This window comes from Dermacentor andersoni, chromosome 1, assembly GCF_023375885.2.
Source record: "Dermacentor andersoni chromosome 1, qqDerAnde1_hic_scaffold, whole genome shotgun sequence".
NCBI lineage: Eukaryota > Metazoa > Arthropoda > Arachnida > Ixodida > Ixodidae > Dermacentor > Dermacentor andersoni.
In genome coordinates this window covers 242,796,528-242,821,424 of record NC_092814.1, presented here as the reverse complement: position 1 = coordinate 242,821,424, position 24,897 = coordinate 242,796,528, and the positions used below count along the sequence as shown (strand labels likewise).

General features: G+C 51.2%; 1 protein-coding gene across 2 annotated transcripts in view; it reads left to right on the top strand.

The window, feature by feature from the left end:
* Window positions 1-7,603, top strand: part of Mtp (microsomal triacylglycerol transfer protein) — a 60,237-nt gene extending 52,634 nt beyond the window's left edge. For both annotated transcript variants that reach the window (XM_050196191.3, XM_050196190.3), the window contains 2 exons: window positions 789-959; window positions 7,385-7,603. In XM_050196191.3, coding sequence (XP_050052148.1) covers window positions 789-959; window positions 7,385-7,532 — 319 coding nt within the window. In that variant the 3' untranslated portion in view covers window positions 7,533-7,603. The remainder of the gene's footprint in view (window positions 1-788; window positions 960-7,384) is intronic.
* The last annotated feature ends 17,294 nt before the right edge of the window (window positions 7,604-24,897 follow it).

Below are 24,897 nucleotides of genomic sequence, written 5' to 3'. Positions count from 1 at the left end.
TTGCTGAGAAGTATTCCATACTCAAAATTTGATGTTCTAAGCAATCTTGTTTTTCTGTATAGAAACCTTTAGCTCCTCTCGAGAAAATTTTTAATACGGTTCTCATGAAACAAAAGTTTGAGTTAACTGATCTTTAGTTTAAGAAAGCCGAGCGTGTAAGCGGCCCCTTCACGTTCACTAGGATTTTCATTCGTGAAGCATATTCAGAGCCCCCTCTCCAGGACGCGTTGGAAATCTTGGTCATACAGTAGAAGTTGTAAAGGGCCGTCTAGGGAGCTTTCTGCCGCAATAATACTTAACATGGTTTATTAGTAGCCAGATAAAAGCAAATGAAATATGTCAACAGAAACTGTGCGATGAGACGCGCTACCCTCCCCGCTGCCCTCTGCCGTTGCCCATACCAATGCCCGCAAGCGGTATTCCGGCACTATCGGAGGAGAGGTCACACTTCATTCTCTTCAGTCACGGCCCCCACGACGCGACTACTTTCTTGCTACGCGACACATTTTCAGCGGCAGTTTTGAACGATCCGCGTTGAATACCCGATTGTTCCCGCAGCTGCTGGCTATTTGTCGCTGCGACATGCGCTTGACGCGGTAGACCATGCCTGCAACGCCGTATCGCTGGCGACGCGAGTCGCTCCTTCACGGAGAAGGTCGCGCGGGTGTTCTTCTACATTTTCAGCTGTTTTCGCGGTGTGCATCGAAAAGCCTCTTGAGGGGCCCGTTAAACTAGTCGTAGTTAAACACCACATTTCACTAATTGAATTTTTCCTGGCTTCACTGCAGCGGCGCGGCCGTCATCCAGGCGTCGGCATCGCTCAACAGCGACGCAGCCTCCAGCCACGTTCAGCTGAACGTGGCCGGGGACACGCACCTCGAGTTCGTCACCGACCTCGACTTCTACGAGAAGCCCTACAAGATGTGCATCCAAATGACGCAACCAGGCGTCGTCCTTAGGTGCGTGCACAGCCTGTCGTCGCCGTGACCGAGTACCGAATCTGAAGCGGTCGAAAATGCAATATTTCACGAGCTCAGCGTTGATCGAACTTAGCGGACCTAGTAGCTGGCGAACTGTACCTGTGAGAAAAGAAACTGGAGGGTTCGGACGATCGTGCGCCCTATTTCCAGTTCCTTGTATAGGTTCTCCTCGGCTTCCCGGCGATTATTTGTTATTCTAACAAACAAGAGAAGGAAATATGGTGAAAAATAAGAAGGAAAAAAGCAGATACCTCGCGACGCACTCCCCGTTTACATGTAGGCCATTACTCCGCTGCAATGGCAATTGAAAGGAACGCTAAATTATAGTCTATTGGATTGAATTGCCGAAGAAAAAAGAAGGAGCACGAATTTGAATAATTTACAGTAGAGCAAGCTCGGTACAAGCTACACAACTCACCGAGGAGCTATGTTTGCTGCGTGGTATACCTTCGTTCAAACAAGGAGCAGTTCTCGTTCTTCAGTAACTCAATTTTCTCCTCACTGCTATACACGGCAGGGCTGCGAAGATCGAACCATGCCGGGTATATTCTGTTTCATATTTTTTCTCGTATTACCATAATTGAACAAATTTTGGACAGAATACGTTGTTAGACAAGTTAAAGTTAATTTGCCTGCATCCTTGAGCACATTTGGCGTGTGTTTGCTGTTCTTATTTTACTTATTTATTTGCTTTTGTATTTTTTCACTGCTTAACCGCGTGCAGCGTCGTGGGTTTCAAAATAACGAAGAAACTTTTTGGCCCTTTTCACGGTGCTATAGGGAAAGTATAATTCTTAGTGGTCGTCGCTCCAATGCGCAAAAGTCTGACTGGTTCACGTGGCAGGAAGCCCGTCGGTACACGCTTCGATATCAACGGCCGCTCAGGACCGATGGCTGCGTTTTTATTGCGTTTTGTCTATTACGCTTCATGACTTAAGCACGATCGGAACATGTAGCAGTGCCAAGAGCGCATAGTGGGAAACAGAGGCATTAAATTTATCCTTAGTTTTGCGTGCCGAGAGTACTTCCCCTTTGGTAGCCGAGTACAAAAAGTGATCACGCAGGATTAGTAGCCGGAATTACGTAACCATATTTGATCTGCCAGGCTCAGGAGCATTTATTAGTGATTATCACCGCGCGAACGCGCTCGTGACACTGTTCTCGCGTTCGTCGTTGTCATTAATTAATTCATTAACACAAAGACGTAACGAATTTTACAGCAAATTACAGCGAAGCTCTTAAGGGCTAGTTCCCCAGGATCGTGTCCGTGTGTCTACACGAAATTATCATCAAGATTGGCTCCAGCGTCGTCTTCCACAGCTGGCTCGTTGGCGCCCCTCGGCGCTACCGCGCGAACGTGCTCGTGCCACTGTTCCCGCGTTCGTCGTCGTCGTCATTAATTAACACAAAGACGTAACTGATTTTACAGCAAACTACAGCGAAGCTATGAAGGGCTAGTTCCCCCAGGATCGTGTCCGTGAGTGAGTGAGGGAGTGAGTGAGTGAGGGAGTGAGTGAGTGAGTGAGTGAGGAAACTTTGTTATGAATGCCTGCAGAGCGGTTAGCCTTCCCCTGTTAGGGAGGCGTCACCGTGACGCGGCCATGACGTCTTCGCGGCGTGTGGCGCCTCTACTTTGGCCGCGGCCGCACTACTTCCTTTGGTCGACCGCGCCTGCCCCTCTTTCGGGGTGGCAGCCTCCCTCCGGTTTCACTCGGTCGTTGCCTTTCGAGGGCCGCCGAGATCTGCTGGACGGCCTGGGCTTGGACATCCTGGTCATAGCACCTCGTTGCGGCCTCGAGCCGCGGCGGGATCGTTGTTATCGTTGCAGCTTCGTGCGGATTTTTAGCACAGTCCCAAAGGATGTGAGCTGCAGTGGCTCTTTCCTTTTGGCACACACAACACAGGTCACTTATATAAACACCTGGACACACGTGCCTCATCAGGACCGGGGTGAATAACGACCCCGTTTGAAGTTGTCGATATAGAACCCCTTCCTTACGGGTCAATCCCGGATGAGGTGGCGGCATAGTCCTTCGCTCTAGTCTGTACCACTTCACAATTTCGTTGTAGGAAGTCATTTTGTCCTTGGTTTCCCACCACAACGACGGGTCGACCGCAGTAGCAACAGCACGGTTGGTTAGTCCTCGCGCCGCCGCGTTCGCTGTCTCGTTGTGGTTTGCGTTGCCGCGATCCGACACATCACGGCCAATGTGGGCCGGAAACCACTTTATCACTACACACCGATTTTCACTCGCGAGATCGACCGCACGCAACACATGCGCGGCTTCACCACACACCCTTGCTCTGGCGTAATTTCGCACTGCCGTCCTAGAATCACAGAGCACAGTCGTGCACTCGGGGTCAGCGATGGCCAGGGCAATGGCCACCTCCTCGGCTAGATGCGCCCCTCGAGTCCGCACACTCGCCGCTGTTCTCGTTGCACCGGTCGATGCCCCGACGACTGCAGCGGCGAATGCCTTTCTGTCATGTGGATACTCTGCCGCGTCCACAAACACGGCACCCCCGTCTTTGGCATGGAGATCGATGAGCGCCTTGGCCCTCGCCGCCCGCCGCTCTTTGTGGAACTCTTTGTGTCCGTGGGTAGACACAAAACCAAGATTGGCTCCAGCGTCGTCGTTGTCTTCCACAGCTGGAGGCCACCTCCTCGGCTAGTGACCTGCTGCCGTAGTGACTGGCCGCCCTCTGTATGGGCTCCGCATTTCGAACCATCAACGAGCGGTTCCCCTGCCTTCTCACCACTGAAAATACCATCAAACGACGCAGCTCGGCGAGCGGCATCGATCGAGCGCAATTTCTCCAAGATCTAGTGAGATCCTCACATTTTATTGGCTTTGGAAGTTCCGGACCACCGACGCTGCCGCGCTGAGCCTTACCTGCGTTCACCTCGCCAGCCTAGACGCGGGCGCGCGTCCTTTCCAACGCCAATTTACTCCGCTCAGGTGGAGACCGACGACACCCGCTCCCCTGACACGATGGACGCCGACGCTTCGTCCGGTCAGGCCGAGGACGACACCAACTGGTTTCTCGTCGCTCTGAAAAAAAAAAAAAAACGCTTAGCAGAAGCTACTGCGAACCTGCCACCTCCTCCGACACCCGAAGCACCGCGCAAGAGGAACGCGCGACTCCCGCCACTGCCTGTCGACGACTACAAGATTGTGTTCCGCCCGAGAGACGGCCTGAACCTCGGTGCGTGGCCTCATACTCCTGTTGCCCGAGCCATCGGCATAGCAGCGGGGCTGGACAGCGCCGTGCTCAACGAGCTCATCATTCGCATCCGCCCTGAACAAAATCTTGCGGTGCTCAGCACACCGGACGAGAACCTCGCGGCACGGCTGCAGAAAATTCGATTCATCTCCATGGGCCTCACTCAACACGCCGTCCAAGCGTACGTAGCCGCCCCAGACAACTCCTGCAAGGGTGTAGTTTCAGGCCTTGTGCCCGACACCACTACGACGACGCTGCTAGAAAACCTCCGCTGCTCAGAAGCCGCTGTCTTACACGCTCGCATGATGGGACCTACGCATACGGCCCTGATCACATTCTCCGGCACCCACGTACCCCGCTACGTCCGTATGTACGGAGCCGAACTCCGCTGTCACGTATACCGACCGCGCCAACAGGTGTGTAGCTTGTGCTTGTCAATGGGCCATCGGGCGGACGTCTGTCCCACGCCGGACAAACCCCGTTGCCCGGCGTGGGGCATCTCAAACCCACCGGAGAAACATGCGTGCACACCTAAATGTATTTGCTGCAACGGCGCTCATCCCGCTACTGACCCTCGCTGCCCATCGCGTCAACTGCCGCCACACAACAAATCGCGCGTGCTTCGTGAAAAAAAAAAAAAAACGTAAGGACGAGCGCCCCCCGCCCGGATCAGCGCAAAGCCAGCCTGGGACGATGACTCAGCAGAGCGCTCAGCAAAATATGACCCAAGCGGCAACGACGCCGGGGAGATCGGCGGAGAACCCGTGGGCTAGAGGACGCAGCCGCAGTCGCGGATCACCCGGGGATCGCCGCCAAACTGACCGGAGTCACTCCAAGGGCCACTCCAAGGACCCGACTCCCAGTACCAGCCGTTCGAGGGACCGTGGCCATAAAGGAAATGGATCTACCAAGAAGGAGCAAGCGGTAAGCTGGGCAGCGCAGTTCCCACCTCTATCTCCCTCTCCACATCTCCACACCCCTTCAGTCACACAACACTTTAAGCCCAAACCCACGCCGCAACCCATGATGACCGACAATGAGCCGCATCTTAATGACTCTGCACAAACCTCTCGCACCGACTACTGTATCTCCAACGTCTCAGACGCAGCCGTCAGGGCTGCGCTATACTCTCTCGCCTTGGCTACCCTGTCCCTGAGACACCACCACACGTCCCACAATATCGCCTCGCTCCTTCTCTACGCGCTAGCATACAAGTAGCTCCGATTCCCCGCAATATGCATCCCGAGCGACACGCAGGCCGTAGACGCGCCCGAACTCAGGCCCTGGCACGCATTTTTGGAGACCGCACCACAATTACACCGGTTTTGTACACTGACGCGGCCCGCTACCCAGAGAGGCGGGTCATGTGTTTAGCTGTAACTGACAATACTGACGCGCTTAGGGTGTGTGCCACAGTTCTAACAACGCACAGCTGCTCAGCAGAGGAAGGGGCAATAGCCCTGGCCATTGTCCACGCCTCGACCCTTTCCGCGCAAGACACCCCCATCACCATAGTGACAGACTCGTAGGCTGCCTGCCGGGCCTTCGCGCAAGGACTCGTGGCTGCACAAAAACATCGAATTCTCTCCTCTGTCCCCCCTCCCACGTTACACAGGGTGCGTATCGTCTGGAATCCTGGACACGCCTCTCTCCATGGTAATGAAGGCGTTAAGGCGGTAGCCCGAGGTCTGACTGGCCGGGCACCATCGGAAGAGCTGTCCAACCCAGACGACTCACCGCCAGAGCCCCTACAGTACACCGAGACGCCCGAGTACTACCGACAAAGTCGCCATAACTATCCCCCTCCTCATCCTTCGCTTAATAGGGCAGATGCTGCTGTCTGGCGGCAACTGCAGACCAATTCATTTCCTTGTCTCCACATGCTACATATCTTTCATCCCACCCTGTACCCTTCCTATTGTCCCCACTGTGGGGCCAAACCCACGGTGTATCACTCCATATGGGAATGCCCTAACCCTTCAGGTGTTCCTCCTATACCCAACCCTAACCTTTCCTCTTGGGAGTCTGCGCTGCTCAGTACAAGCCAGTAGGAACAGCAACGGCTGATCCAGCGGGCTCGCGAAGTCGCGCATGGCAATGGAGCCCTGGACTGAGGGCCCCACTCATCGAGGAAATTTTCTACTTGCTTTGCGAAATAAATGTTTATTCTCTCTCTCTCTCTCTCCACAGCTGGCTTGTTGGCGCACCTCGGCGCTACCGCGCGAACGCGCTCGTGCCATTGTTCTCGTGTTCGTCGGCGGCATTGATTAATTAATTAATTAGTTATATAATTAACACAAATACGTAACCGATTTTACAGCAAATTACAGCGAAGCTATTAAAGACTAGTTCTCCCAGGATCGTGTCCGTGGGTAGACACAAAACAATCATAATCAAGATCGGCTCCAGCGTCGTCGTCCTCCACAGCTAGCTCGTTGGCGCCCCTCGGCGCTACCGCGCGTACGTGCTCGTGCCACTGTTCCCGCGTTCGTCGTCGTCATTAATGAATTAATTACAGCGAAACTATTAAAGGCTAATTCCCCCAGGATCTTGTCCGTGGGTAGACATAAAACTCCCCATACGTGGTCCGATCCCGAAGATAGTGCAATGCCGGGTCGACCCGCGGCGAAGGTGCAGTCCACCATTAAGAGGCCTATACATTCACAGCTTCGCTGGTCTTCCTTCACAGATTGGAAGGGCACTGATTTCTTTTTTCTAATTTAGTTGCTATACTTGCAAACTTGCCTGACAACCGATCTTCTTTCAATGTTGAAAGTCATACTTGCCGATGAACGGACGCACAGAGAGATAGAAACACTGACGACGGTATATCATTCAAACACTGGCATAAACACTGACAGAAGCGCTTACGAAAATAGACAGAAACAGACAGATTAGTCCCAAACTGACGAAGAGAATGTGGTCGTCAATGCTTCTACCTTTGTGTGTGTGTCCATTTAGCTGCAAATATCTTTCAGCAAATACCAAATAGGCCAAGAGGCAGTTTTTGCAATATGGTTGTGTTTTCTGGAGCTACATTTACACGTCAAGTTATTTTATGTTTCCACGCTGAGGGGGCCAAGGAGCATCGAATTTTCTGCGTGGGGAATTCAGCTGTCTTTTCGCAAAACACTGTTCTCTGCTTTGTCCTTCTATCGTTTATTTATTTCTTTTTTCAGGCACAACATTCGGAAATACGAGAGCGTGACGGGTCGCAAGCATCTTGTGCGCAGGCTCAAGAGGAGATCTCAAAATATAAGCGGGAAGTCGTATGCATTTCACAACAAGAACAGCGAGTATTGCTCTGTCATGCTCGCCGATGTATGAATGTCGCTTAGGCACTACATGCTTATCAAATTGTCATCTAAAAAAATTAATAAAAGTTGTTTTCACATGTGTCCGCCTGGTGTGCATGATTGCATAGTTCTTGCTGCACCGGTCAAGTGTATATATGTTTTCAAAACAAATAACAATGTCCCTCTGCCATTATATCGATTACATTGTCGGTGCGAACAGGCGGTGGCGAGGAAGATGGCAAAAAATGTGGAAAAAAAGCTATTAACTCTTCCCTTCGCTAGAAATGTGCTCAATTTCAGTGCTTTTGTTTCAACCTTTAATTTTTTATTTCAAGACGGGTAGTAGTCGCAACGTATACCGTGAGGTATACGTTAATTTGCACCTTGATAATATTTATTTCGAATAAAAGTAAAGCAAGAATAATTGCTCGGGAAGTATTTGAGAGCACTGGGAGTGACAGAAATCTGAAATGTACAAAGTATGCGCCTTGCTCCTAGCTCGCAACTTCTGTAATTTTGACCACACAAATTAGGTGCACTTCATATTAGAAGCACACAATCGTCAAAACTAAACGCACTACTGAGCATGTACCAATGTTTGGCAAATAGTTAAGGTAGCGTATAGACGTCGGATCGGAAAATTATGCAGCCCTATACAGCAGTTTCAGTGTCTTCAGTGCTGCTGTGATTTAAAAATTATGTTGCCGAGTGAACCAAAGTGCAAATCTACTGTTGTTTGATGAAGCGCTAGGAGCACTGAGGATATAGTTTCGACGATACCTCCTGCCGAAGCTTTATTTTTTTAGACTCCCCTGTGTACCAAATATTGTAAAATCTGAGCAATAGAAGTGCCGTTGTCATTTCATGCGGCGCATTGGTGTTATTAGGGGAAGAATTCCAATGGTAGTGTATCACAACGCGCCGAAAACTGTCGATCAAATTGATCGATTTCTTTCCTGTCCGGTTGTTAAGCTGTCGCTGCAATGTGTCTAAGAAGAATATGCTGGTTGTGATGGCAATGGATTTCTTGCGTTCGAAGCAACGTTTCTCGACCGGCAGTGCCGAGACATAATTACTTTGCATCAGTGGACATATTGCAGTTGTGAATGAATTTCCCATCTACTTGCGTCTTCGATAGCCGAGCCGGCAATGCGCCTGTATGGCCTGCGTGCTTTATAATCTCGAAAAGTCTCGGCCTCGATCGGTGGAACAAGCTAGTCGTATTCCGCCTCCTTCCACGTCCCGGGTGAAACAACACGCATTCTCGGTTACGAACTAAATTACTAATAAGATCGCAAAATGTATAGTGAGCTTCAAGAGCACTTAAAGAGGAGCAGTACTCCGCGTGGTGACCTTGAGGAAACGGCATGAGTGCCCGAGCCCTATTGTCTGCATCTACTTGGCTGTGGTTTGGCCGGGCAAGCTTGCTCGGTTGCAGCGGCAAACTGCAGAGCCCACCGCGACAAATCCCGGCGTACACGTGTCGAAGGCCGCATATGCACCCGAGGATCGGGTGTCATATATAGCCACGTCAGTCCCTCACATCTGGTGCAGTTCGCACTCGGCAGGGGCTGGCGCATCAGTCCCCGAACGAAAGGCGCAGTATAGGAACCGGCTTTGCTTTCACCCGTAGCCGCCAGCACACACGCACGGCGTGCTCATTGGCATGCACGAACAAACGCCCAAAGTCGCGCAGGTGATGCCGCCACCTAAATGCCTGACAATGCCAGGACTAAAACCGCACAGTTTGACCTAGTGGGAAGAGCAGCGTCATGCGTCAGATCTTTCCTGCATTGAGGTCCTTATGAGTGCCTCGAGCGTGATGATGGCAAACATGTACACACCAGCCGCTCACAACGCACTGCAAGTCTTGGTCGTTTCAGAGCATGTGGAAAGCGTGATTGCTGCTTGGCCTCCACCGTTGAATGAAGAGAGCGAGGCGCCCAATTTCTTTGTGTTTACCCGTGCACGTGACAGTGTGGAGGAGCGATGACTCCGTGTAACGCGCTTTATCAATTCGACCATGGTTCCATGACCTCGTGGATATATATGCTTTGAGCACTCTGCGTTATTTCCCATTATGTACGATTTACATTCTTCTTTATATTGCCTTTTCTCGTCCCCAAGTGCAGGATAGCAAATCGGACTCGTCTCTGGTTAACCTCCCTGCCTTCTCTCTCTATATATATACATATTGCCACCTGGGGTTTTGAGCCAGCGTTGCGTGCCCAGCAAAAACGGTGATTGAAGACGACGAAGTCAAGGATCTTGCGCCAGCTGGTGAACCGTCCTCCTTGTGTCTGACATTTTCGTGTCTGGCTGCTGATACTGCTGCTTATTCTTGCCTTAGCGCGTGACAAACTGGTGGAGGTGCGGGGTAATCTAATATATGCACCAAACCCCTCCGGGCAGCAGGAGCTCCAGCCCCGTACCGGTGGTTACGCCTGTACACCGCGCCAGCAGAAGGATCCGTGGACAAGCCCCTGAGTTTGGACTCCTCCCAGAGAAAATGGCAGCTCCGACCACCCCAACCGGTATGGAAGGCACAACGCCGATTCATTGTACGCTATTCAATCCGCGAACGCCGAATCCCTTCCACGGCGCCATACATGAGGACGTTGAAGATTGGCTGGTGCACTATGAACGTGTCGCCGCGTTCAACAAGTGGGATGACGCAGACAAGCTGAAAAATGTCTATTTCAGCCTTAACGATGGCGCACGTGTTTGGTACGAGAACCGTGCAGATGCCTTAACTTCATGGGCAGAATTAAAACGGCGGATTCTTGAGACGTATGCCAGCCCTGATCGCCGAGAGCGAGCTGAGCGTGATCTCCAGTCCCGCATACAAATGCCGAACGAGGGTGTCGCAATGTACGTCGAGGACATGACGCGTCTCTTTCGACGAGCCGACCCCAGCATGTCGGAAGAAAAGAAGGTGCGGTACCTGATGCGCGGAGTAAAAGAGCAGCTGTTCGGCGGTCTCGTGCGCAGTCCTCCCAAGACTGTGTCAGAATTTCTTTCCGAGGCCATCACCATGGAGCAGACTCTTCGCCAGCGGACACCATCATACGAACGTCAAGTGAACACTGCCTCACCTACGGACTTCTTCGGAGCTCTCGGGGGTCACGTCGATTTCTTTCGAGAGCTCATTCGTTCCGTGATCCGCGAAGAACTCCAGAAACTGTCGGTACCTTCACAGCCGACGCTCAGCTCCTTGTCCAGCGTTCTCCGTGACGAAGTCCAGCATGCGCTAAAAGAACCACCCTTCAATACAGACGCTCGACCGCTAAGAAATGACAGCCCACATATGTCATATTCGCAAGCCTTGAGGCAACCTGCCCCACCTCCCTCCCCGCTTCGCGCCGCGCGCCCGGCCATGCTAGAGCCCGTCCAACCTGCCTCGTATTACCAGGACCACCGACAGGCCCCGAGGAAATCAGACGTATGGCGGGCACCTGATCGCCGTCCCCTTTGCTTTCACTGTGGCGAAGCTGGGCATGTCTACCGACAGTGCTCCTATCGAGAGCTCGGACTACGCGGATTCTCAGCGAACTCGCCGCGACCTAGGTTCGGCCAGCGTCCTCCTGAAATTGAAGAATACGTTGCCCAGCAGCGCGGATCTCCATCAGCTCGACACCAGTCACGCTCCCCTTCGCCGCGGCGGTTTTCTCCGACTCGCCGTACGTATTCAAGCGTGGTGCAGGGTCGGTCGCCCAGCCCACGACGGGAAAACTAACCACAGCGACGTTTGGGGGCGAGGCCGCTCAGTCTGGACGTGCTCAAGGACCCCTACTGACGCGTACACGGACCGACGATACATCGACGACGACAGTACCTGCTGATTACAGAAAAAGAATTTCCTTGGACATTCCTGTACTGCTTGACGGTCGTGAATTGACTGCTTTAGTGGACACTGGAGCGGATTATTCTATAATCAGTGAAAAACTGGCCACCCTTCTGAAGAAAGTGACCACGCCTTGGAATCAAACGCCAGTTCGTACAGCTGGCGGGCACATCGTCACACCACTCGGCATGTGCACGGCACGAATACAGATTCGCGGCTCTACGTTTGTTGCCAGTTTGAGCATTCTCCCCCAGTGCTCTCGAGACCTAATCATCGGCATGGACTTTCTCAGGGAGCACGGCGCTATCATCAACATTCGACAACGCCTCGTCACTTTCTCGACAAAAAGCGCCACAGCGACGACCAACACCATCCACCCTCGAGCACCTCTTCGTGTTATCGACGACGCTGTCACGTTACCACCGCGTGCAAGTGTCGTGGTTCAAGTGGCATGTGACAAGCTCATACACGGTGAAGCAGTCGTAGAAAGCAATCGCTCTCTCCTGCTTTCTCATGGTGTTTGCGTAGCAAGAAGCCTTGTCGATCTCCACGATGGCCACTGTGAGGTTCTTGTCACCAACTTCAGCTACGAACACCGGCACCTTTTCCCCGGTACTGTCATCGCCTACGCCGACCCGATCGCCGATGTCACTGAGTGTTTTGTTTCCGAGGCAATCGGCACTGCTGAAGCACCTCTACGCAACGTCGACATTAGTCCAACGCTTCCTGAAGAGAACAGACAACCACTGCGCGAGCTGTTGCTTGAGTTCCACTCTTGCTTTGCACGGTCGTCGAAGGTACGTCAAACATCGATTACGAAACACCGTATCATCACCTATGACGACGTGCCCCCCATACGGCAACAGCCTTACCGTGTTTCCCCGACCGAACGACATGCTATTCAAACGCAGGTGAAGGAAATGCTTCAAGACGGCGTAATCCAGCCCTCATGCAGTCCCTGGTCATCGCCAGTCGTTCTTGTTAAAAAGAAAGATGGCACGCTTCGATTTTGTGTAGACTACCGAAAGCTAAACAGCGTCACAAAGAAAGACGTGTACCCGTTGCCTCGTGTCGACGATTCTCTGGACAGGCTGAGGCACGCGAAGTATTTCTCCTCTATCGATCTGAAAAGTGGCTACTGGCAAATTGAAGTAGATGAGCGTGACCGCGAGAAAACTGCTTTCGTGACTCCGGACGGCCTTTACGAATTTAGAGTACTCCCTTTCGGCCTCTGTTCCGCTCCAGCCACATTCCAGCGAATGATGGATACCGTTCTCGCTGACCTCAAATGGAAAAGCTGCCTCGTCTATCTCGATGATGTCGTTGTCTTTTCGGAAACTTTTGACGAGCACCTTCGACGCCTTCGGAATGTACTCGAAGCCATTCGATCGGCTGACCTTACACTCAAGCCAGAGAAATGCCATTTCGGTTACGAGGAACTGAAGTTCCTTGGTCACGTCGTAAGCGCGGCAGGTGTTCGGCCTGATCCTGAGAAGACTGCTGCCGTAGCAGCTTTTCCCGCTCCAACCGATAAGAAAAGTGTGAGACGATTTTTGGGCTTGTGTGCATATTATCGACGCTTCATTGAAAATTTTTCAAAGATTGCAGATCCGCTATTTCGCCTTACGCGTGACGACACGCCATTCCTCTGGACTGATGCACAACAGACCGCCTTTACGGAGCTACAACGTCGCTTGTCTTCTCCTCCCGTGCTCGGTCATTTTGATGAGGATGCCGACACAGAAGTACGCACTGACGCCAGCAATATCGGTCTCGGAGCTATCCTGGTGCAACGACAAGACGGGACTGAACGAGTTATCGCCTACGCGAGCCGCACTCTGTCACGCGCAGAGTCCAATTATTCCACCACAGAGAAGGAGTGCCTCGCGGTTATTTGGGCTACCACAAAGTTTAGGCCGTATCTCTACGGGCGGCCATTTAAAGTTGTGACCGACCATCACGCTTTGTGCTGGTTGACCAACCTCCGAGACCCTTCTGGACGATTGGCACGTTGGAGTCTGCGACTCCAGGAATTTAACATCACCATCGTGTACAAGTCAGGCAGGAAACATGAAGATGCTGACACGTTATCACGGGCACCTGTTAAATCTCAGAATCCTGATGAGGAAGACGACAGCGCCTTTCTGGGAGCACTCAGCGGGCCGGATCTGCTCGCTAAACAGCGATCGGACGCTGAGTTAAGACCCGTCATCGATCACTTAGAAGGCGGCATCGCGTCCATTCCTCGCCCACTTTCGCGACAGTTGTCGTCATTTTGCCTACGAGGGGGCATCTTATACAAAAGAAACACAGGTTCCGGCGACAAACCACATCTGCTAGTAGTACCTCAAGCCCTTCGCGACGACATCCTATTAGCCTGCCACGACGAGCCAACATCTGGTCACTTGGGCTACTCAAGGACTCTGGACAGGGTACGGCAACTGTACTACTGGCCTAGACTGACTGCTTGCGTCAAACGCTACGTGAAAGGATGCCGTGAATGCCAGCGCCGCAAGTCACCACCCTTCAAGCCTGCAGGCCTTCTACAACCCATCGACCCTCCGCGTACGCCGTTTGATCAAGTTGGAATGGACCTTCTTGGACCATTTCCCTTGTCTTCCTCCGGCAATAAGTGGATCATTGTCGCAACTGACTACTTGACGCGTTACGCTGAGACGAAGGCACTACCACGCGGGACAGCATCTGAAGTTGCCCAGTTTTTTATGCATCACATTGTGCTTCGGCATGGCGCACCGTCATTCATCATCACTGACCGAGGGACGGCATTTACCGCAAAGCTTCTGGATGACATCTTCAAGCTGAGCTACACGAGTCATCGAAAGGCCACTGCATACCACCCTCAGACTAACGGCTTGACAGAAAGACTAAACAAAACACTGGCAGACATGCTCGCTATGTACGTGGATGTGCAGCACAAAACGTGGGACGAAATCCTGCCGTACGTAACGTTTGCGTACAACACTGCCACGCAGGAAACTACACGCTTCCCGCCATTCCGCCTCGTTTATGGTCGAGATGTCCAAACTATGCTACACGCCATGATGCCATATGAAGATACCGACCAGCTCGACCAGTTAGCTCCTGACGTGGAGGAGTACATTCAGCGCGCCGAGGAAGCGCGTCAACTGGCCCGCGTGCACATAAGACAGCAGCAGTGTACCGATGCAATAAGGTACAATCTCCACCATCGACAAGTGACCTATGAGCCTGGTGACCAAGTTTGGGTTTGGACACCCATTAGACGGCGAGGCGTCAGCGAGAAACTCCTCAGCAAGTACTTCGGCCCATACACAGTACTAAGGCGTGTAAGCGACGTGAACTATGAAGTGATTCCAGACGGAGACCTGCCATCGCCCAAGCGCTGTTTACCACGCGCAGAGACTGTACATGTGGTCCGCCTCAAGCCGTATTTTACACGGTGAAGTGTACTAGTGAAACAACCTTCTTCTCTTCTGGTTTTTTTTTCGCTGTCGTCGCGTCTTCCTCCAAAGAACTTTGAAGCGTTCTTTTTTTTTTTTTTTTTTTTTTGTTCCCGACCACAGAACACATTTTTCCGTGTGGATTTCCGTATGTGTGCTAGCGCGTCCCCCCCCCCCTTTTTTTTTGTTTTACCTAGTTTGTCTAGTTTCCATGTACGTTTTGTGTTTGAGCATCGAGTCGATGCTCCATTGGGAGGGGGAATAATGCCACCTGGGGTTTTGAGCCAGCGTTGCGTGCCCAGCAAAAACGGTGATTGAAGACGACGAAGTCAAGGATCTTGCGCCAGCTGGTGAACCGTCCTCCTTGTGTCTGACATTTTCGTGTCTGGCTGCTGATACTGCTGCTTATTCTTGCCTTAGCGCGTGACAATATATACACGGATGACGACACCTAAAGTAGAAATACAGAAGCTAGACAGTACATACATACAAGGAATGTCTTAGTAGTGCAGTGCGAAACGGTTATATTGATTATTATATGTAAGTCCTAGAAAGATGTAGAAGAATATCAGTGATCGAAAGCCATGTTGTTGAGTCCTACCCTCCCATTCCTTTAATTACGGTGGATGTGATGATTTTCCTAGGCACCGTTTTTTTTAATGTTATAAAATGACCGCCAACATTCTTGCGCGCATTTCTGTTCTCTGATGCCATGTACGTAGTACTTTTTTTCTGTCAAGGATGCGATAAATATCCGTAGCGTTCCCGGCAAGAGAGCCTTGGTTATGCAGTCCGTGTGAAAATAAATGTCTGGGACATTTATTCTTACGGCATAAAATCACGCCCACAATGCCTAACATTTTGAAAAGTGAAGGCAAGAAAAATAAAAGGACGATTAATAAACAGAACAGTTGCATTTCAAGACAACATTAAGGTATAATAGTTCTGTGAAACTGTATTACTATTTCTATTACCATCCCCATCACGTGTACTTGCCAGCTTTGCGCGCGTTAGTTCAGAACGACATGCTACAGAAGGCTCACTTGGTTTTCTTGGCATATCCGGTACATACGTGGTGGTACTTTGTCTCCCCCTCTCTTTCTCTCTTAATCATTAATATAATTTGCTATGTTACGCAGCTGAGTTGCTTCTGAGGGAAGATTGCCCAGCCACGCACAAAAACCATGGGGGCTTGTGCGGAATGGATTTCACGCGTTTGTTTCTTTATGCCGGATAAATATTCTGTTCTATTGTTCTATGTGTAGCGGGTTGCAAAGTTCTCATAAGTAATGTGGTACATAAGTACATCCCACATTAAAAGGGTCGAATAACATCTTCATGTGGAAAATGATGCCGTGTACTTACCTAAGGTCTTAATCTATATAAGCCGTACTATATATATGAGAGATAGTCTTTCAGTGGCGAACGTTCAGCTACACAATAGGTATAGTAACATATGTGGAAAATGACGGTCATGCACCAAGGCATATGTTCTCGAAGAGCATTCAAGTCTCATTAGGGTTCCAGTGGGGTGCATTTCATATCAAAGCGCTTATTTGCGTCGACAAAATCACTGAACGCAGAACCACGGGCAGCCACGTGGCACACCGCACACTTCCTAGGCCAGAGGGTCATCGCTTCAGATTAATAGCTCACTCACGGCACACGCGGCAAAGCGGACAGCAGTCGGCCACACGAAGGCGCCAGCTAAATGTGCCTTTTACTATAAGCTTTGAGAAGACACGTAAGTTGATCATTACCATTATCTTAATTGGATTGTGTGGTCCTGGAGGAAGAGGAAATAAAGAGAGAAGGCAGGGATGTTAACCAGAAATGCGTCTCATTGGTTGTGTGGTCCTGTATATTAAAAGCAGTAAAGCAGGAGAACAAGGCAGCAGGAAAGAAACGAAAGAAAGAAATGAATGAGAAACCTGCAACAAGCGCTGTCCGTCACGGCTTCTGATGTTTGTTCCACTACTCCCCCCTCCCCTCTTTGCTGTATCTGCTTTTAAGTCGCCCCTTTTTAAAGGTGCTTCACTTTTTTGTCCATCTGTCTCTGCCTCCAACAGCTCAATCGACAGTACGCGCATGGCCTCGGCGAGGAGGTCGAAAACAACTATAAAAGAATGAAAATCAAGAAATAAAATCGTGGACCATTTCACTCTGTGAAGGTGGATGACCAGCGAAGCTGTCTAGTACACGACGAAGAGGTGACACAGAATTTTGAACCTAGGTATGAAAACATTTCTTGTCTTGATCGATGATCATCGTGACGGAAGGTACGCAGACATATTTATTTTTATACATCCGCGTTCATTCATGTTATACATTCGTTATTTTTCGAATCGCTATATATTGAGGCAAATAATTTGAGACCGAAATCACCGCACCGACTGGCAGTGGGCCAGTGCCGTCAGTGCCTTCGCAGAGAGAGGGGCATTATGGGAACGCTGGCAGGATGAGCGGCAACGGAGCCAGCTGTGGAAGAAGACGACGACGAAGACGCGAGCGATATATTGACTGACTGAATAAACTTTATTGAAACCAGCAAGAGATGGTGGCTGGGCCTAGGCCTCCCACGTGGGGACGTCGAGGTGTTGCCTCTTCGCCGCCTCGCAGGCCTGCTGGGTCGCCCAGAGTTGGTCGTCAAGGTTGGAGCTACGCAGGGCCGCGTGCCATCTCGACGAGAGGGTCGTGGGGTTAGTGTCGGGGTATTGGTGTGTACAGTCCCAAAGCATGTGTGGAAGTGTGGCTGGCTGTGTCTTGCAAATATGGCACGTGGAATTGGGGTAAATGTCTGGGTAGATCTTGTTATGAAGTTGTAACGAGGGGTAAGTATTGGTTTGTAGCAGGCGGAAAGTTGTAGCCTGCGCACGGGATAGTTTGTTGTGTGGGCCGGGGAAGGTTCTACGCTCTAAGTAGAAGGACTTCACAAGATCATTGTAGCGTGTCAGGCGATCCCTACCGGTGGGGGCAGCCTTCCCTACTCCCGCGCGGTTAACTAGGTCTCGCGCTAGGGAGTGGGTAACCTCGTTGAGGTTGGGGAGGTGCGGGTGGACGGTGCCTACATGAGCCGGGAACCAGACGAGTGTAACCTGATGGTCGGTGGAGCGGGGCGCTTGTTGCAAGATGCGCAAGGCTTGGTGTGAAATACGGCCGTTGATATAGTTGATAACGGCGGAGCGGGAGTCAGAGACGATGGTATGGCATGTTGGGTCTAATGTGGCTAGCGCGATGGCCACTTCTGCAGCTTCCTCAGCGTGGGGTTCCTAGGCTGATAGCATGGTGGAGAGAGCCTTCACGCGTGGTGACGGCTGCAAAGCGGGTACCGTGGGGATATTCGGCGGCGTCGACGAAACTCACACCGTCGTGGCGAGTAAGGCATTTGGTGAGAACTGTGGCACGTGCTGTGTGACGTGCCACACGAAGCGATATATTGAGGCAAAGACTTTGAGACCGAAATCACCGCACCGACTGGCAGTGGGCTAGTGCCGTCAGCGCCTTCGCAGTGGGAGGGGCAGTATGGGAACACTGGCGTGATTGGCATCGAAGCCAGCTGTGGAAGAAGACGAAAACGAAGGCGCGAGCGATATACTGAGGCAAAGAATTTGAGACCGATATCACCGCACCGACTAGCAGAAGGCCAGTGCCGTCAGCGCCTTCGCAGAGGGAGGGGCATTATGGGAACGCTACCATGATGAGTGGCATCGAAGCCAGCTGTGAAAGAAGACGACGACGAAGACGCGAGCGACATATTGAGGCAAATAATTTGAGACTGAAATCACCGCACCGACTGGCAGTGGGCCAGTGCCGTCAGCGCTTTCGCAGAGAGAGGGGCAGTATGGGAACGCTAACATGATGAGCGGCATCCAAGCCAGCTGTGGAAGAAGATGACGAAGACACGAGCGATATATTGAGGCAAAGAATTTGAGACCGAAATCACCACACCGACTGGCAGTGTGCCAGTGCCGTAAGCGCCTTCGCAGAGGGAGGGGCAGTATGGGAACGCTGCCATGATGAGTGGCAAAGCAGCCATCTGTGTCTGTGGAAGAAGACGACGAAGGCGCGAGCGATATATTGAGGCAAATAATTTGAGACCGAAATCACACCACCGAATGGCATTGGGCAAGTGCCGTCAGTGCCTTCGCAGAGAGAGGGGCAGTATGGGAACGGTGGCATGATGAGCAGCATCGAAGCCAGCTGTGGAGTAAGACGACGACGAAGGCGCGAGCGATATATTGAGGCAAAGAATTTGAGACCGAAATCACCACACCGACTGGCAGTGTGCCAGTGCCGTCAGCGCCTTCGCAGAGGGAGGGGCAGTATGGGAACGCTAACATGATGAGCGGCATCCAAGCCAGCTGTGGAAGAAGATGACGAAGACACGAGCGATATATTGAGGCAAAGAATTTGAGACCGAAATCACCACACCGACTGGCAGTGTGCCAGTGCCGTAAGCGCCTTCGCAGAGGGAGGGGCAGTATGGGAACGCTGCCATGATGAGTGGCCAAGCAGCCATCTGTGTCTGTGGATGAAGACGACGAAGGCGCGAGCGATATATTGAGGCAAATAATTTGAGACCGAAATCACACCACCGAATGGCATTGGGCCAGTGCCGTCAGTGCCTTCGCAGAGAGAGGGGCAGTATGGGAACGCTGGCATGATGAGCGGCATCGAAGCCAGCTGTGGAGTAAGACGACGACGAAGGCGCGAGCGATATATTGAGGCAAAGAATTTGAGACCGAAATCACCACACCGACTGGCAGTGTGCCAGTGCCGTCAGCGCCTTCGCAGAGGGAGGGGCAGTATGGGAACGCTGCCATGATGAGTGGCAAAGCAGCCATCTGTGTCTGTGGAAGAAGACGACGAAGGCGCGAGCGATATATTGAGGCAAATAATTTGAGACCGAAATCACACCACCGAATGGCATTGGGCCAGTGCCGTCAGTGCCTTCGCAGAGAGAGGGGCAGTATGGGAACGCTGGCATGATGAGCGGCATCGAAGCCAGCTGTGGAGTAAGACGACGACGAAGGCGCGAGCGATATATTGAGGCAAAGAATTTGAGACCGAAATCACCACACCGACTGGCAGTGTGCCAGTGCCGTAAGCGCCTTCGCAGAGGGAGGGGCAGTATGGGAACGCTGCCATGATGAGTGGCAAAGCAGCCATCTGTGTCTGTGGAAGAAGACGACGAAGGCGCGAGCGATATATTGAGGCAAATAATTTGAGACCGAAATCACACCACCGAATGGCATTGGGCCAGTGCCGTCAGTGCCTTCGCAGAGAGAGGGGCAGTATGGGAACGCTGGCATGATGAGCGGCATCGAAGCCAGCTGTGGAGTAAGACGACGACGAAGGCGCGAGCGATATATTGAGGCAAAGAATTTGAGACCGAAATCACCACACCGACTGGCAGTGTGCCAGTGCCGTCAGCGCCTTCGCAGAGGGAGGGGCAGTATGGGAACGCTGCCATGATGAGTGGCAAAGCAGCCATCTGTGTCTGTGGAAGAAGACGACGAAGGCGCGAGCGATATATTGAGGCAAATAATTTGAGACCGAAATCACACCACCGAATGGCATTGGGCCAGTGCCGTCAGTGCCTTCGCAGAGAGAGGGGCAGTATGGGAACGCTGGCATGATGAGCGGCATCGAAGCCAGCTGTGGAGTAAGACGACGACGAAGGCGCGAGCGATATATTGAGGCAAAGAATTTGAAACCGAAATCACCGCACCGACTGGCAATGGGCCAGTGCCGTCAGCGCTTTCGCAGAGGGAGGGGCAGTATGGGAACGCTGCCATGATGAGTGGCAAAGCAGCCATCTGTGTCTGTGGAAGAAGACGACGAAGGCGCGAGCGATATATTGAGGCAAATAATTTGAGACCGAAATCACACCACCGAATGGCATTGGGCCAGTGCCGTCAGTGCCTTCGCAGAGAGAGGGGCAGTATGGGAACGCTGGCATGATGAGCGGCATCGAAGCCAGCTGTGGAGTAAGACGACGACGAAGGCGCGAGCGATATATTGAGGCAAAGAATTTGAAACCGAAATCACCGCACCGACTGGCAATGGGCCAGTGCCGTCAGCGCTTTCGCAGAGGGAGGGGCAGTATGGGAACGCTGCCATGATGAGTGGCAAAGCAGCCATCTGTGTCTGTGGAAGAAGACGACGAAGGCGCGAGCGATATATTGAGGCAAATAATTTGAGACCGAAATCACACCACCGAATGGCATTGGGCCAGTGCCGTCAGTGCCTTCGCAGAGAGAGGGGCAGTATGGGAACGCTGGCATGATGAGCGGCATCGAAGCCAGCTGTGGAGTAAGACGACGACGAAGGCGCGAGCGATATATTGAGGCAAAGAATTTGAGACCGAAATCACCACACCGACTGGCAGTGTGCCAGTGCCGTCAGCGCTTTCGCAGAGGGAGGGGCAGTATGGGAACGCTGCCATGATGAGTGGCAAAGCAGCCATCTGTGTCTGTGGATGAAGACGACGAAGGCGCGAGCGATATATTGAGGCAAAGAATTTGAGACCGAAATCACCACACCGACTGGCAGTGTGCCAGTGCCGTCAGCGCCTTCGCAGAGGGAGGGGCAGTATGGGAACGCTGCAATAAATTATCTGTCCGTCGTGTCTTGTAGTTTCCGTTCCGGCTCTGTTTATTAGCAAATGTCTTTAGGCAAAAGCCCTACACAGATGTGGAAACGCAGCGAATCCTTCGGGTTTGTCATGGTTTCTTGAAAAAGCAATTTAAGAAATTTGGCCTGGTAACCAAGCGAAGACATTTCAATTAAGTTCTATGCTGAGAAATACAAGATGCGTGCAAATTATGCAGAGCCAAGACACATTTTGGAATCTATGGGATGCGAAACGTTCGTGAAGCGGGTAATAAAATACTATACAACTTTATTCGATACGTACAATTGTCTTTATTTTAATCAAATGCAACGTTTAATCTCATTCAATATTTTTCTGCGCCGCGCAAGTCGCAACTGTAATGTCATGTAATATTTATGTGCTGCACAGTTCACAAGCTATGCCGAAATGCGGACAGCAGTTCATGCTGATGCACAGACGGATACGTCGACACAGAAATTACACAAGGACGGAGGCGATGCTTGATGCTTGTCGAGAGAAGCAAGGTAAAGAGAGGTGCGAGCAGAGAGAAGTACTAAACATATGTAAATACATTTGCGTAATTTATGCCACACAGATACAGGAGCCCAAGAATGGGGGAGGCGAAAACGAAGAATTCGTTGAAAATCATGCGCCATTCCATTAAGAGGCCTGTGCGCTGTAACTGATATATATGATCCGATGTTGTACTTAGAAGTTTTATGTAATAGTTTATTGTTTGAAAACTACTCAGGTGAACACTCTGTCACTACTTTACGGCTCTAAATTTCGTACTATTTAAGCTTGAGCTGCCGATGGCACACACATTTTTTTAAGAATGGCTGGGGTAGCTCAAATTAGAATAATTAAAGACGCTCCTACAAATACTGGGCTTTCATTAGATCAGCAAATCTTATTTCATTCATCTAATCATCCTTGTTCCACCCCCATCCCATACCCATGTATGCCCTGAGGCATTTACCCTCGCATTAAAAAGAAAGAAAAAAATCCTGGGCTACTTTATTAATAGGTTTGTGGGTTTAGGAGGCACCTATGAGGCTACATTATGTATGAGGCTTTATGTCATGATATATTGTATGATTACGCAAGACAGAAGTGCGCTCAGTCGCACTATTTTGTCAGCATCAACATGCAGCGGTTATAAAGGTCCGTGCAAATATATATATATATATATATATATATATATGTGTGTGTGTGTGTGTGTGTGTGTGTGTGTGTGTGTATGTATGTAAGTATGTATGTATACACGAGGGGACCAGCCTTATATATTGCCTTGTATTTCCTGACATCTTATTTATTTGAAATATACCGCCGCTTCTTGGCCGATCGCCCGTTGTCGGTATCTGCCATAGTATGGAAATAATATTCATCATAAACATGCGGCGATCATCTCAAAGAGTTGGTTGGTTGCACGATATGTACCGTCCGCTTCTAGTCCAATCCCCCCGTTGCGGGTATGTGCTATATTGCATGGAAATCATCATAATGAACACGCAGACACGCTCCTTGGTTGATTCCCTGTTGTGAGTATGCCACATTATGGAAATCTGTATGCCCTTCCTGTTATGATCCCTGATGAGATCGACAGTATGAATAAATAAAAAATAAATAATCATCAACCCGCGGTGATCGTCTCAAAGAGAGAGCAGGCGTTGTCACATTATGTACCACCCACTTCTTGGCCAATCTTCTATTGTGGGCATGTGCCATTATACCACTCGTTTCTTGGGTATGCGCCATTGTATATGGAAATTATCATCATCATTAGCAACACGCGCGGACACGCTTTCTGGCAGAGTCCTCGTTACGGGTATGTGCTATAGTAGGGAATCATGATCATCGTCAACAATCATCAACTCGCGGCAATCATCTCAAAGGGCTACTTGGTGGCACGATGTGTACCTAGATATCCATTCATGTTCTACAGATATCTAGATTTGTCCAAACAACAGTATACATATACCATGGATTATCTAGGACTCATACAGATCACGTTGCTGTAACGTTGCAAGGATATCGCAGCACTGAAGCAAATATACGGACGTACGGAAAAAACTTTAATAAAAGCACCTGCGAGATTGCCAACCCGGGCTCGGGCCACCCATGCATTATGTGCGGTGGAAAGGCATAGCCTTTCCACTGCTGCCCGGGCCCACTCCATGGATTGCCCATAGCTGGTCGTGCAGTTCCGAGCTAGTCAGAGCGCTTAGCCATCGCTCCTCGAGAAGGTCCGGTTCTATCTTGTCCTCTACATATATAGATCTGATCTCTGTGCATTTCCATAATATGTGTGCCATGTCTGCGTGTTCGTGCTTGCAGAGCTTGCAGCTCGCGTCTGGGTATTGTCTTGAAGTTACTCTGTTTAAATCTGCTGGGTTTCGGAACGTTCTGGTTTGCAACCTTCTCCAATATGTTTCTTGAGACCTATCGAGCTGTTTGTGGGGTTGTGGGTATGCTTCTCTTTGTTTCCTATAGTGTGTCGGTATGTCGTGGTACGTGACCAGTCTGTCCCTGTCGTCTTGTATCGCTACTTCGTCGTCATCGCCTCCTCTGTGTTCTCCATCGCCTCCGCCGTAGTCCTCCCCCCTTCCTCGGGGGTTGTGGGGTGTTGGGCCGTCACTGTCCGAGCCGCGGTGGGTTAGTTCTCGCGCAGCTCGGTGGGCCTTCTCGTTGAGGTTGGGAGGGGCATTCGTGGTTACTTCTCCCATATGTGCCGGTATCCATTTGAGGTATTTGGGCGTGATTTTGCCGTTCTTGAAGTCTTATGCTCTGCGGTTCAGGATTTTGGCCGCCTCGGTGGAAACCCAGCCCTTTGCGAAGTTCCTAATGGCCGTCTTGGAGTCGCTGATTATTGTTCTGTCTTGTTGCTGACCGTTGATTACAGCCAATGCGATTGCCGTTTCTTCCGCTGCCTCCGACGATCTGGTCCGTACGGAGCCAGCAGTCACGGTCTTTCCTTCGTGCCTACGACAGCTATTGCGAAGAGGGAGGTACTCTCGTCACTGCCGACACCACCATTGTCGTTCAGGTTTCGGGGGTACCGGGCGGCGTCTACGAAGAGCACCCCCTCCCGCGCGCCGTGGTTTTTGAGAATCGTTCTCGTGCGGCATTTTCTTCTCTCGACATTGTGCACGGGGTGCATGTTCTTCGGAATGTTTTCCGTGCTTATTGTGGCTCGAACGTCCGGGTGAATCTCCGTCTTGGGGCCGTTCATTCCGTGCTAGTTCATGCCGATCTCTTCCGTGATTTCTCTGTCCGCCTTGGTTCCGGAGAGTCTTTCGAGTTGCGCTATCCTCTGTACTTCCGCGATTTCCTCCAGCGTGTTATGTACCCCGAGTTAGTAACCTTTCGTTTCTTGTGTATTGGGGGAGACCAAATGCCGTTCTGCACGCTTTTCTAATGAGCGCTTCGATCTTGTCTTCCGCGGCTTTGTTCCAGTGGAGGAATGTCGCCACGTACGCGACGTGGCTGATCGCGA